This window comes from Denticeps clupeoides, chromosome 14 (genome assembly GCF_900700375.1).
Source record: "Denticeps clupeoides chromosome 14, fDenClu1.1, whole genome shotgun sequence".
NCBI classification, from domain to species: domain Eukaryota; kingdom Metazoa; phylum Chordata; class Actinopteri; order Clupeiformes; family Denticipitidae; genus Denticeps; species Denticeps clupeoides.
In genome coordinates this window covers 21,392,670-21,406,812 of record NC_041720.1, presented here as the reverse complement: position 1 = coordinate 21,406,812, position 14,143 = coordinate 21,392,670, and the positions used below count along the sequence as shown (strand labels likewise).

General features: G+C 50.1%; 1 protein-coding gene across 1 annotated transcript in view; it reads left to right on the top strand.

Annotated features, from left to right (window-relative positions):
• Positions 1 to 13,321, top strand: part of LOC114802864 (membrane-bound O-acyltransferase domain-containing protein 2-like) — a 37,090-nt gene extending 23,769 nt beyond the window's left edge. Inside the window, 9 exon segments of the mRNA XM_029001993.1 lie at positions 4,821 to 4,875; positions 5,211 to 5,391; positions 5,466 to 5,658; positions 6,053 to 6,156; positions 6,234 to 6,298; positions 12,883 to 13,015; positions 13,179 to 13,238; positions 13,240 to 13,254; positions 13,256 to 13,321. Coding sequence (XP_028857826.1) covers positions 4,821 to 4,875; positions 5,211 to 5,391; positions 5,466 to 5,658; positions 6,053 to 6,156; positions 6,234 to 6,298; positions 12,883 to 13,015; positions 13,179 to 13,238; positions 13,240 to 13,254; positions 13,256 to 13,321 — 872 coding nt within the window.
• The last annotated feature ends 822 nt before the right edge of the window (positions 13,322 to 14,143 follow it).

Sequence of the window (14,143 nt, the reverse complement as noted above, 5' to 3'; positions counted from 1 at the left end):
GCCACCATCAGAGTTTGGGGGCACACGGGCCGATATGATAGGTTCGGGGCCACTCATGGGAGTGGGAACAAACTCCAGGAAATAAGGAGCAGTGCCTGGCTGACGTGGGACTTGGTGGAGGTAGGTCGCAGGTGAGCGTGAAGGAGAGGAGTGGATTGGGCATGCTGTAGAGCACGGTGGGGGCTCCTGGTGGCAGAGGAGAGAGTGAATAGAAGTGTGACTGGCTGGATTATGTACCTGGGTCAAGGGAATTGCTGTGCTGTGGAGACAGGATCAAGGACATTAGTGCATTGGAGGGGGAAATTGGAAGGAGCAGGCTAGTGTCATGGTCTGTATACAGGCAAGAGTTCGAGATTCAATAGGGCTATCAGGTTTAGGGTATCACGGTACCAGTGTGGGACCAGGACGTGAGGTCGTGTTTGAGGGAACAAGAAACCGATTGCAATTGGACGCAAGGAGTCAGGTAAGTTTCCTCAGGTTTAATCTGCGAACGAGATGTTGACATTTACGTTTTAGGTTGAATTGGAGAAGGGACAGGATGAGAGGGAAGAGTTGTGAGGTGAGAAGATGAATAGGATAATTCTTACGAGAAGGAGCTGAGTCAAATTGATGAATGCCAATCAATGACTGAGTAGCTGGCAGTGGCCATCTTGCCAATTTATGGGAGTCATGTTACCTAATTTCTGTGTTGCTTCCGGTCATTTACATTTACATTTACAGCATTTATCAGACGCCCTTATCCATAGCGACTTGCAATCAGTAGTTACAGGGACAGTCTCCCTGGAGCAACTTAGGGTTAAGTGTCTTGCTCAGGGACACAATGGTAGTAAGTGGGATTCGACCCGGGTCTTCTGGTTCATAGGCGAGTGTGTTACCCACTGGGCTACTACCACCCTATGTCACATCGATGTAAATATATGATAAAACCCCCCCTCCAGGGCCGACCCCCGATTTGGGCCTGTAGCCGGCCCAGTGCACCAGATACTGGATGAATGACCTGGTGGGCGAATATGGCCAGTTGGAATCTGTAGCAGACCTCAAAAGGGCTGTGTCCTGTGGCAGAGGAAACCTGTAGGTTATGGGCCAGCTCCACCCTAAGGAGGCAACCTCGCCAGGTGCGCTGGTGGTCCGAAGTGAAGCACCGCAGGTATCGGCCCAGCTGTTGGCTGGTTCTCTCCACCTGGCCGTCTGAGAGTGGTAGCCAGAGGAGAGACTGCAGGTGGAACCGATGAGTTGGCCTTCCACACAGCTGAGACTAATTGGGGTCCCCGATCGGAGACAGGATCAAGGACATTAGTGCATTGGAGGGGGAAATTGGAAGGAGCAGGCTAGTGTCATGGTGTAGGCTTATGGGCCAGCTCCACCCTAAGGAGGCAACCTCGCCAGGTGCGCTGGTGGTCCGAAGTGAAGCACCGCAGGTATCGGCCCAGCTGTTGGCTGGTTCTCTCCACCTGGCCGTCTGAGAGTGGTAGCCAGAGGAGAGACTGCAGGTGGAACCGATGAGTTGGCCTTCCACACAGCTGAGACTAATTGGGGTCCCCGATCGGAGACAGGATCAAGGACATTAGTGCATTGGAGGGGGAAATTGGACAATGCCCTGGGGCACCTGTGAAGGTGGACTACGTGCTGGAGCACGAGGTCAGCAGTTTTGACAGAGGAAGGCAGGCTGGACAGGGTGACCAATTGGACCACGTTGGAGAAGCGATCCGCTATGGTCAGGATGGTAGTCATTCCGTTGGTACAGGGAGACCAGTGATGAAGTCCAAAGCGAGCTGGGTCCAGGGACGACAAGGATTTGGAAGAGGGCGCAGGGGACTTAGGGAACTTGGTGGTCTTGGCCTGGGCACAGATGTCACAGGCTTCCACATAGGCCTGTACATACCGTTGTAATGAGGGCATCCTATGCCCTCTCCAGTGGTCCTGAAGACCAGGGCATAGGACAATCTCTGTATGAGTGGCATACACTCATACATGGGTATATGCCATGTAGGCATACACCCACTGTCCCAGCATATCGTGTCGAAGAGTGTTGATGAACTGTGGAAGCAGGCCCATCATCCACGGAGGTAATGGTGAATGGAGACGAAAGGGATTCAGTGGGGATTTGATGCAGTCTGACAAAATTATGGTCTATGAAGTTCCCGGCTGCCACCAGAACGCCCTGCAAATGAACGAGATGGTCTGTTGTTGTCCTGGATGGCCGGAGAGGACAAAGAAGTGACCCCAGTGAAGGACATTGGACCGGCAGGTGTTGGGGATGTACAGGCACCCTGGTGGGACATTGGCTGTGCAAGTGTCTGACATCTGGGCGGTCCGGACCTTAGTCTTCAGGACCACTGGAGAGGGCATAGGATGCGGTGGGACAGAAGGATTGGTTCACATTCAGAAGAAGAGGAGTCTGGACTGTGCTGTTGGGACAGGGCATTGGGATTCTGGGAACCAGGACAGAAGAACAGGTGGAAATGGAATTGTTCCAAAAAGATGGCCCACCTTACGGTGATTGAGTTGTTTAGTTGACTTGATGGTGATGAGATTTTGAAGGTTGGTCCATTGGTCCAGACCAGAAAGGGGGTGTCACAGCCTTGCAGCCAGTGTCGTCACTCCTCGAGTGGCCACTTGACTGCTCACGGTCCCCCACCCCATAACGCTGCTGCATCAGAGCGAACTTCTGTGAGAAAACACAACATGGGTGCAGTTTCTGGTCTGGGCCACATTGTGAGAGGACAGCGCCAGCACCCAATTCTGACGCGTCCACTTCTACAACAAAAGGATGTGAAGGGTCCGGATGTTGGAGGACAGGGGATGTGGTGAAACAATGGCACAGGGACTTGAAGGCATGGATGGCATCTCGTGTCATGTGAAAAGGGCATGATGAGGGTTTGGTGAGAGCTGTGAGTGGGGCTGTGACACTGCTTCCAACTTCTTGGGCTCCATGGCCACACCCTGGGGCAAGAGGGTAAAGCTGAGGAACGTGTTGGAGCGCTGGTGGAAGGCACATTTTTCCAGCGTACAGTTCAGCTGGTGGACAATCTCTTTAGGACTGCTGGGTTTCCAGGGTTGGTGAATAAAGGAGGATATCGTCCATGTAGGCATACACCCACCGTCCCAGCATATCGTGTCGAAGAGTGTTGATGAACTGTGGAAGCAGGCCCATCATCCACGGAGGTAATGGTGAATGGAGACGAAAGGGATTCAGTGGGGATTTGATGCAGTCTGACAAAATTATGGTCTATGAAGTTCCCGGCTGCCCCAGAGTCCACAAAGGCGGTGGTGGAGAATGTGTGCTGGTTCCACTCCAGGACAGCTGAGAGGGTGAGTCGGGATGTTGGTGTCGATAAGGGTGAAGGAAGAGGCACCACTCCAATCAGCTGGGTGACCCATTTCCCGGACAGACGGCGTGGTGGTGTGAAGGGGAAGTGCAGTATGCACTCGGGCCCTCCCGAAATCGTTTCTCTCTCTCCTGATCGGTGAGGGCCGACAGCCCAAGGTGCATGGATTCCCCCCAGTTGTCTGGATGAGTGGCAGCAGGTCAAGGTGGTGATGGTGGAGGTCGGGGAGTCCAGTGAACGACAGGAGTTGAAATATCAGTTCTCAGATGCACCAGCAGGAGGTGGTCAATGCGCAGAGCCAGTTGTCTTTGGCACCTCCTGGCCGTCTCTCCACGGATTAGCGGGGCCAGCCCTTTACAATAAATCATCCGGAGGGCGTGGTTTGGAAAGACTCTAGCAGAGTCTTGCCAGCCAGGGTCCGGAATTTCGTGGTGAATTGGCTGACCGATGAGGAACCCTGGCACAGATGGTAAAGCTGCAACGAGACGTCCTCCACACCGTCTGGATGGCAGAACGGGATTTGGGGGTGTTTAACCGCGCCGCTTCGCATTCTAGGTTGAATTGGGGAAGGGACAGGATGAGAGGAAAGAGTTGAGAGGTGAGAAGATGAGCAGGATAATTCTTACAAGTTGAGGTGGAGAAGGAGCCGAGTCGAACTGATGAATGCCAATCAATGGCAGAGCAGCTGGCAGTGGCCATCTTGCCAATTTATGGGAGTCATGTTACCTCATCTCCGTGTTACTCCCGGTCACATGGATGGAATCATGTGACATAGGGAGTCTAGCGTCAAAGAAAAACTATTTCAATGAGCAGGCAGGACCCAATGCTTGTACAGAGCTGTGACCCTGTTGTCCTCTGTTTCCGGGTTCTGTCGTTTTCATCTGCCCCCTGGAGGTGAACATTAAGTAACCCTACAATCTGTTATAACTTGGCCACAAGAAAACTTCAGAGAAGTTTGCCATGAAATGTAGTCAGGAGGGGTGAAAAGAGAATTCAAGCTGATTTCCCATATCTGAAAAATAGTTCAGTCTTTTAAACCAACTCCTTCCAAAGGCTTGAGAGGGTGGAAAGAGAGATTGTGCAGCACTGTAACGGGACTAGTGGTCGCAACAATAAAGTGCCGGACCGAGGTTTATTACTGAAACCCAAAAACCAGCCAGATAAACCTTAACCATGGAAAAATCCACCAGTTCCTGCAGAAAGTAGAGAATGTCAGACACAACCATCCCTGAAACGGCAGCATACGCGGGTGGAAACCTCACCTGCCCATCTCCCCCTTCTCTGTGCGCACCAGGTACAGATGTGCTGTCATTCGAGTGAAATTAGGAAAAAAACTATGTGAATGATTCTGACACCTCTTTTGATGGTGAGCAGTAGTTGTAATTTGCGAATGAATGTTGTGAATCAGAGTTCAATTAATGGAATTCAATGAAATGATGTGATTTATCATTCTGACGTGTTGGTTTCCATCTTTTACGACATCTCTAAAAGGAATGGCTCGTAAAGAGGAGCAGCTCACGATGAATCAGAAAATGCTCGCTATAAGGTATGTAATAAAGGTATGTTGGATCTTTCTTGAAATCAATGACAGCAAAATCTTTGAATTCTGTCAGTTAGAATGACAGAAAGATTTCATCATTATATTAAAAGCCATATTAGCTAAATGGCGGTTATTGTTCGAGGTTTTTTTAATTTAAAAAAATATTGAGATTATTACGTACAGGGAGAGCTGGTGTCAGCCAGTCAGGGCCACTGTTGTCAGTCGCTGGTCAATTTCTTCAACTGTTAGTGTAATCATGCTTTCTCACGATACAGTAGAACCAAAGCGAACAAGTCCAGAGACGGTTTTAGTCCCCTGAACCAGTTTTTATCCACTGACAGGAGAATGCCAAGTCTGCTGGAATACTTCAGCTATAACTGTAACTTCATGGGCATCCTGGCAGGTCCCACCTGCTCTTACAAGGACTACATTGCCTTCATTGAGGGCACACCTTACAGCCATAGGGACCATGAACCTAGCAGGAAATTGAAAGGGAGCAGACACAGTGAACCTTCACCAAACGTGAGTGGCTGCAGTTGCACATTCATAAAATGACAATGACATCAGAAATCCATCAATTCTTCATCTTTTTACAGAAAGAAGTGATTCGGAAGCTGGCTATGTGTTTCCTGTCTCTGATGCTGTTCCTGTCAGTCTGTAAAGTGTTCCCGGTCGAGCGCAACATTGATGATGACTTCATTGCCAACACGCCTTTCTACGCGCAGGTGGTCTACCTGTACCTGTCCATGCTGACCACCCGGCCTAAATACTACTTTGTGTGGACTCTAGGTGTGTCTGAAACACTCTAAATGAAATCAGTTTAATGAAAACGGTTCATGAATTCATCTGTACAGTTACGCTACGCTGAATGTTGCAAGGTGGAGTTCATAGACAGGATCAAATAGATCAAATAAATAATCCAAAGTTTTACTTGTTAGATACATGTCTTGATATATGTAGCGTGTAGATTACTTCTCCCCCTTTCAAACTGGGGTGAGCGCTGAGTGGCGAAGTGTGAATTCGAGTGCAGGAGTGGGCGGAGCCAACAGCAAGGATGAGCAAGGAGCGGAAATTCTCATTGCTCTGCTCAGCTCACATGCTCTGATACACACATGCATCAGGTCGAATAGCCAAAAATAGTAAATGACAGCTGGGCCATTGTGCTTCTGTTTTTTTAAACCAGCTGATGCCATCAACAATGCTGCTGGCTTTGGCTTTAATGGTTACCACCCTGATGGCACGGCACGCTGGGATCTTATCTCCAACCTGAGGATTCTCGACATCGAAGTGAGTCCACCTGCTAATCCTTTTTCACACCATTCTTTTTTAAATGTATTTTTTTGTAACTTGTGACCATTTTCTAGTTTGCCACTAGCTTCAAAATGTTCCTGGATAACTGGAACATCCAAACATCACACTGGTTAAAAAGGTGAGCCTCAACATGCAAAAACTGAACATCACTTTCCTTATTCTGTGATTAAAGTCGCTTCAAGCACACTGCATAGTTTTTAAAATGTAATTACAAAGACACCACGCTTAGTTAATCCCAGACGTGACCTAAATAATATGCAGATTTGCTTAGAATAAAGGTGTGAAAGAGTGTCATCCTGTGGTGGAGCTGAGAAAGTGCATGCAAATGACAAGGACAGTTAAGGAACTGGCAAGGATTGTCCTCATATTTAGTGCACTTTGAATTCTGTCAAGGAATACATTTTTGATGCATTTGTGTATTTACTGCATTCTTCAACATGTCACATTATTTCCCATAATGCATATCATACAGCATTATGTATCCCATCAATTTAATAACTACACAATTAAATATGATAATAATGCATTTAATTTATTGCTCCTTTCAATAAAACAACTGTGTTACACAATCAGTAAAAACTTTAATAAATAAATAAAATATATCATTGTATCATCATCAAAGAGAAAAATTAAAGAAACATTTATGACTTATATGAGATGCATGGAGACCGTTTGAAAGGATTGTAGGTATTGTAGCTTTGGAGTGTAAGGTTTTGTAGATATTGTAGATATAGTTTAAGTTATTGTATCTATGCCGATCATACATAACTGGTCGGAGTTTCACTATTCATGTATTCCCCTCACGTCTTGAGTTCCCCAAAGGCTCTATCTTAGGCCCCATTTCATTTTTACTTTACATACTGCTGCTGGGGTCAATATTCAGAAAGCACAACATTGCTTTTCATTGCTATACGGATGATGACAGAGGACACATTTCGTTGTGTGAATGTGTGCTGTGCTGCAGTTTATCACAATCCCTTCGCTTTCACTTACTGGCTGGATTACTGCATTGGTTAGTCCTTAACCCATCGGCGGCAACTATTGCAAAACGCAGTGGCTCATCTGCTCACTGGCATTTCCCCGATTCCGGCCTCACTTCATTGGTTACCAGTGAAGTTTAGGATTGAGTCTTAACGGGTCAGCACCTCTGTGACCTTCTCCACATCTACAGTCCAGCAAGACAAGTTGGGTCATCTGATCAGCTGCTTCTGACCATCCCTCTGACTAAAGTAAAGACTCGTGGAGATAGGGCCTTCAGGGTCGCAGCTGTGGAACAACCTTCCCTGGCACGTTACATCTGTTTTTAAAACCTTTTAGTTAGAACTGGGTAAGCAGCGATGTTTATTGGGTGTATGTCCAGGGGATAGGCTTTATTGCTTTATGTCTTTTTATGTTTTTATTACTGGACTTTATTATTTTATCTTCTAAATGTTTTATGATGACTTGTATTCGTTCTTTATGAATTGTACAGCACCTTGGTCAACTGGTGGTTTAAAGGTGCTCTATAAATAAACTAAACTTGAACTACAGTAAATTCATTGTAATGAATGCACAAGAAAAGTCTGGTACTAGTCGCTATATAATTACTAATTACCTATTAAGAGATCAGACTATTAGTGTGTGGATTTTATTTAAATCTGTGATTAAAGCAAAACAGGGATTTAATAACAATACATGACACATAGCAGGGACAGTTCACCAGGTGACAAGACTAATGCAGACTGAAGACATTTAGGATACTTTTATACTAACAGACAGGTGAAATTCACGCCACGTCCAGCACACTCTAGACCAAAATTGGGCGAACTATGGCCAGCACGCCACGTCCAGCACAAACTAAACCAGAAGTGGGCAAACTAGACCAGAAGTGGGCAAACTAGACCAGAAGTGGGTGAACTAGACCAGAAGTGGGCGAACTATGGCCAGCGCGCCACGTCCGACACACACTAGACCAGAAGTGGGCGAACTAGACCAGAAGTGGGCGAACTATGGCCAGCACGCCACATCCGGCACAAACTAAACCAGAAGTGGGTGAACTATGGCCAGCACGCCACGTCCAGCACACACTAGACCAGAAGTGGGCGAACTAGACCAGAAGTGGGTGAACTAGACCAGAAGTGGGTGAACTAGACCAGAAGTGGGCGAACTATGGCCAGCACGCCACATCCGGCACAAACTAGACCAGAAGTGGGGTGAACTATGGCCAGCGCGCCACGTCCGACACACACTAGACCAGAAGTGGGTGAACTATGGCCAGCGCGCCACGTCCGACACACACTAGACCAGAAGTGGGCGAACTAGACCAGAAGTGGGCGAACTATGGCCAGCACGCCACGTCCGGAACAAACTAGACCAGAAGTGGGCGAACTAGACTAGAAGTGGGCAAACTATGGCCAGCGCGCCACGTCCGACACACACTAGACCAGAAGTGGGCGAACTAGACCAGAAGTGGGCGAACTATGGCCAGCACGCCACATCCGGCACAAACTAAACCAGAAGTGGGTGAACTATGGCCAGCACGCCACGTCCAGCACACACTAGACCAGAAGTGGGCGAACTAGACCAGAAGTGGGTGAACTAGACCAGAAGTGGGTGAACTAGACCAGAAGTGGGCGAACTATGGCCAGCACGCCACATCCGGCACAAACTAGACCAGAAGTGGGTGAACTATGGCCAGCGCGCCACGTCCGACACACACTAGACCAGAAGTGGGTGAACTATGGCCAGCGCGCCACGTCCGACACACACTAGACCAGAAGTGGGCGAACTAGACCAGAAGTGGGCGAACTATGGCCAGCACGCCACGTCCGGAACAAACTAGACCAGAAGTGGGCGAACTAGACTAGAAGTGGGCAAACTATGGCCAGCGCACCACGTCCGACACACACTAGACCAGAAGTGGGCGAACTAGACCAGAAGTGGGCGAACTAGACCAGAAGTGGGTGAACTATGGCCATCACGCCACGTCCGGCACCAAACTAAACCAGAAGTGGGCGAACTATGGCCAGCACCGCCACGTCCAGCACACACTAGACCAGAAGTGGGCGAACTAGACCAGAAGTGGGTGAACTATGATCAGTGTGCCACGTCCAGCACACACTAGACCAGAAGTGGGCGAACTAGACCAGAAGTGGGCGAACTAGACCAGAAGTGGGCGAACTAGACCAGAAGTGGGCAAACTAGACCAGAAGTTGGGTGAACTATGGCCAGCACGCCACGTCCAGCTCACACTAGACCAGAAGTGGGTGAACAATGGCCAGCGCGCCACGTCCAGCACAAACTAACCAGAAGTGGGCGAACTAGACCAGAAGTGGGCGAACTAGACCAGACGTGGGCGAACTATGGCCAGCACGCCACGTCCAGCACACACTAGAAGTGGGCGAACTATGGCCAGCACGCCACGTCCGGAACAAACTAGACCAGAAGTGGGCGAACTATGGCCAGCGCGCCACGTCCAGCACACACTAGACCAGAAGTGGGCGAACTAGACTAGAAGTGGGCAAACTATGGCCAGCGCGCCACGTCCGACACACACTAGACCAGAAGTGGGCGAACTATGGCCAGTACGCCACGTCCAGCTCACACTAGACCAGAAGTGGGTGAACTATGGCCAGCGCGCCACGTCCGACACACACTAGACCAGAAGTGGGCGAACTATGGCCAGTACGCCACGTCCAGCTCACACTAGACCAGAAGTGGGTGAACTATGGCCAGCGCGCCACATCCGGCACAAACTAAACCAGAAGTGGGCAAACTAGACCAGAAGTGGGTGAACTAGACCAGAAGTGGGCGAACTATGGCCAGCACACCACGACCAGCACACACTAGACCAGAAGTGGGTGAACTATGGCCAGCGCGCCACGTCCGACACACACTAGACCAGAAGTGGGCGAACTATGGCCAGCACGCCACATCCGGCACAAACTAAACCAGAAGTGGGTGAACTATGGCCAGCACGCCACGTCCAGCACACACTAGACCAGAAGTGGGTGGAACTAGACCAGAAGTGGGCGAACTATGGCCAGCACGCCACATCCGGCACAAACTAGACCAGAAGTGGGCGAACTAGACCAGAAGTGGGTGAATTATGGCCAGCGCGCCACGTCCGACACACACTAGACCAGAAGTGGGCGAACTAGACCAGAAGTGGGTGTGAATTATGGCCAGCACGCCACATCCGGCACAACTAGACCAGAAGTGGGCGAACTAGACCAGAAGTGGGTGAATTATGGCCAGCGCGCCACGTCCGACACACACTAGACCAGAAGTGGGCGAACTAGACCAGAAGTGGGCGAACTATGGCCAGCACGCCACGTCCGGAACAAACTAGACCAGAAGTGGGTGAACTAGACTAGAAGTGGGCAAACTATGGCCAGCGCGCCACGTCCGACACACACTAGACCAGAAGTGGGCGAACTAGACCAGAAGTGGGTGAACTATGGCCAGCACGCCACGTCCGGCACAAACTAGACCAGAAGTGGGCGAACTATGGCCAGCACGCCACGTCCAGCACACACTAGACCAGAAGTGGGCGAACTAGACCAGAAGTAAGCAACCTAGACCAGAAGTGGGCAAACTAGACCAGAAGTGGGTGAACTATGGCCAGTGTGCCACGTCCAGCACACACTAGACCAGAAGTGGGCGAACTAGACCAGAAGTGGGTGAACTATGGCCAGTGTGCCACGTCCAGCACACACTAGACCAGAAGTGGGCGAACTAGACCAGAAGTGGGCGAACTATGGCCAGTGTGCCATCGTCCAGCACACACTAGACAGAGAAGTGGGCGAACTAGACCAGAAGTGGGCGAACTAGACCAGAAGTGGGTGTGAAACTATGGCCAGCACGCCACGTCCAGCACACACTAGACCGAAGTGGGTGTGAACTAGACCAGAAGTGGGCGAACTAGACCAGAAGTGGGCGCGAACTATGGCCAGCACGCCACGTCCGGCACAAACTAGACCAGACCAGTGGAGGCGAACTAGACCAGAAATGGAGTGAACTATGGCCAGCACGCCACGTCCAGCCACACTAGACCAGAAGTGGCGCGAAACTAGACCAGACAGTGGGTGACAATGGCCAGCGCGCCACATCCGGCACAAACTAAACCAGAAGTGGGCGAACTAGACCAGAAGTGGGCGAACTAGACCAGAAGTGGGCGAACTATGGCCAGCACGCCACGTCCAGCACACACTAGAAGTGGGCGAACTATGGCCAGCACGCCACGTTCCGGAAACCAACTAGACCAGAAGTGGGCGAACTATGGCCAGCACGCCACGTCCGGCACAAAACTAGACCAGAAGTGGGCGAACTATGGCCAGCACGCCACGTCCAGCACAACTAGACCAGAAGTGGGCGAAACTATGGCCAGCGCGACCACGTCCAGCACCACACTAGACAGAAGTGGGCGAACTAGACTAGAAGTGGGCAAACTATGGCCAGCGCGCCACGTCCGACACACACTAGACCAGAAGTGGGCGAACTATGGCCAGCACGCCACGTCCAGCACACAATAGACCAGAAGTGGGCGAACCTAGACTAGAAGTGGGCAAACTATGGCCAGCGCGCCACGTCCGACACACACTAGAGCAGAAGTGGGCGAACTATGGCCAGCACGCCACGTCCAGCACACACTAGACCAGAAGTGGGCGAACTAGACAGAAGTGGGACGAACTAGACCAGAAGTGGGTTGAACTATGGCCAGCGCGCCACGTCCAGCACACACTAGACCAGAAGTGGGCGAACTAGACCCAGAAGTGGGTGAACAATGGCCAGCGCGCCGTCCGGCACAAACTAAACCAGAAGTGGGCGAACTAGACCAGAAGTGGGCGAACTAGACCAGAAGTGGGTGAACTATGGCCAGCGCGCCACGTCCGGCACAAACTAAACCAGAAGTGGGCGAACTATGGCCAGCACGCCACGTCCAGCACAAACTAAACCAGAAGTGGCGAACTAGACCAGAAGTGGGTGAACTAGACCAGAAGTGGGCGAACTAGACCAGATGGGCGAACTATGGCCAGCGCGCCACGTCCGACACACACTAGACCAGAAGTGGGCGAACTATGGCCACACGCCACGTCCAGCACACACTAGACCAGAAGTGGGCGAACTATGGCCAGCACGCCACGTACGGCACAAACTAAACCAGAAGTGGGCGAACTAGACCAGAAGTGGGTGAACTTTGGCCAGCACGCCACGTCCAGCACACACATTCGGATGGAAATAAAGTCATGATTACAACGGCGCTTATTTGAACGCTGTAATGCCTGGCATTACACCAGATGGCACATTAGGCACAGATGAAGCTGAAGATATTTTCTGAACCCGATGGTTTTTACACTGACTTGTGCGGTAAAAGAGCCGTCAGGTTGTACGTTTCAACTAGTGAGAAAGATGCAAAATGGTAAGGGGGTGTGTTAACCCCCCATATTACACACATCTCAACATTCAACATTCAACCATTTACCTCCAACCTGCTCATTTCCTTTTTCTTTCTCCGAAATGAAGGCTTATCAGCAACACAGTCCCAATAAAAGTGAATGTAAATATGATTATGGTTATGGATGTGTGATATGTCTGCATCAGGTGTGGTACAGGCCGTCTGTTCATTGTGGCCCCCTTTTAAGCCCCCTTTGTAGTTCTTATTCGTGCTGTGGGATTAAAGTGGATGGATGGATTTAGTTGTGTGTGTTTGGTGGCTTTCAGAGTTTGCTATGAGCGCTGTCCCTACAAAACCCACAGCAGCCACCTCTTGCTATCGGCCATGTGGCATGGGGCCTATCCTGGGTACTACCTCACCTTCCTCACAGGCATTGTGGTGACGCTAGCAGCCAGAGCGGTGAGGAAGCACACACACATACACACACACACAGTATATTGTTTGTGGGAATGATAATATTTTACAAAGAACAATGGAAATGCATTATATTACAGGTAGCAAGGTTGTTCATTCACATAAACAGCTCTTAAATTGATTGTTTTCTCACTACCGTTACGTTTAGGTCAGGCACAATGTAAGGTCGCACTTCCTGGGCTCACCATTCCACAAATTAGTATATGACCATCATCACATGGGCAAGCTACGCAGATCGCGATCTGCTACACCTCGCTGCCCTTTGTTCTGCTGTCTGTGGGACCCTCATGAAGTTCTACAGGTACGTTCCTCTCAGTAACGTGCTGGTGACGGAATGAAATGGCTCTGAAAGTTCTCCTCTTGCTGTACTATGCAGGACACGGGGTACTTCTCATCCACATTGGCTGTGCTCTGCTGGCCCCTGGCACTGCCTGTGAAGCGGCGCCACCCGAGGGAAGCAGAGCAGCACGGACCTCCAGAGCAGCGCAGAGCAGGAGCAGGTCACAGATAGCGAGTCCACGCCAGAAGCACAAGGCTTCATGAAGCCGGTTCCAGAGGCGAACACAGAACCTGGCTGCCCTCCTGCCAACCCAGGCGGACGGGCAGAGAAGCTTCAGAACGAAACCAGAACCAAAACATTCAGCTTCTGTCTGAGCTTCTTCTCTTTCTTTTCAGTCTGAGTATGGATGGAATAAACACCAACTCCGGATTCAATTCCTGGATCATTTTAATATTGGTGGTATAAATGGTGCCATAAGATGAAATAATGCCAGTGTACAGAATTACCCAGTCTTGCCTTGAATTCCCTTCTCCTCCGTTCTTCGCGTTTGTGTGTGTGTTCACAGTTCCACTGGCAAGACGTCAGCAAGCAGTAGTGTTCTTCGTAGGCAGAGTGAAAGAAGAAGATGCCTTTTCCTCCCAACATCACGCTTGTGGTTGATATTATGTCTCATCTGTCTGACCTTCTCCTTTGGTACAACTATTATTTGCCATTTTATTGTTATCAAATTATGGCAAATAACTCTTGCAAGTCCTGAACACTTGATAGAGTAACAGCACGCCGCCACGTTCAGTTCAGTCGCAGCAACTTTATTTATAGATCTCGCAGCGGTC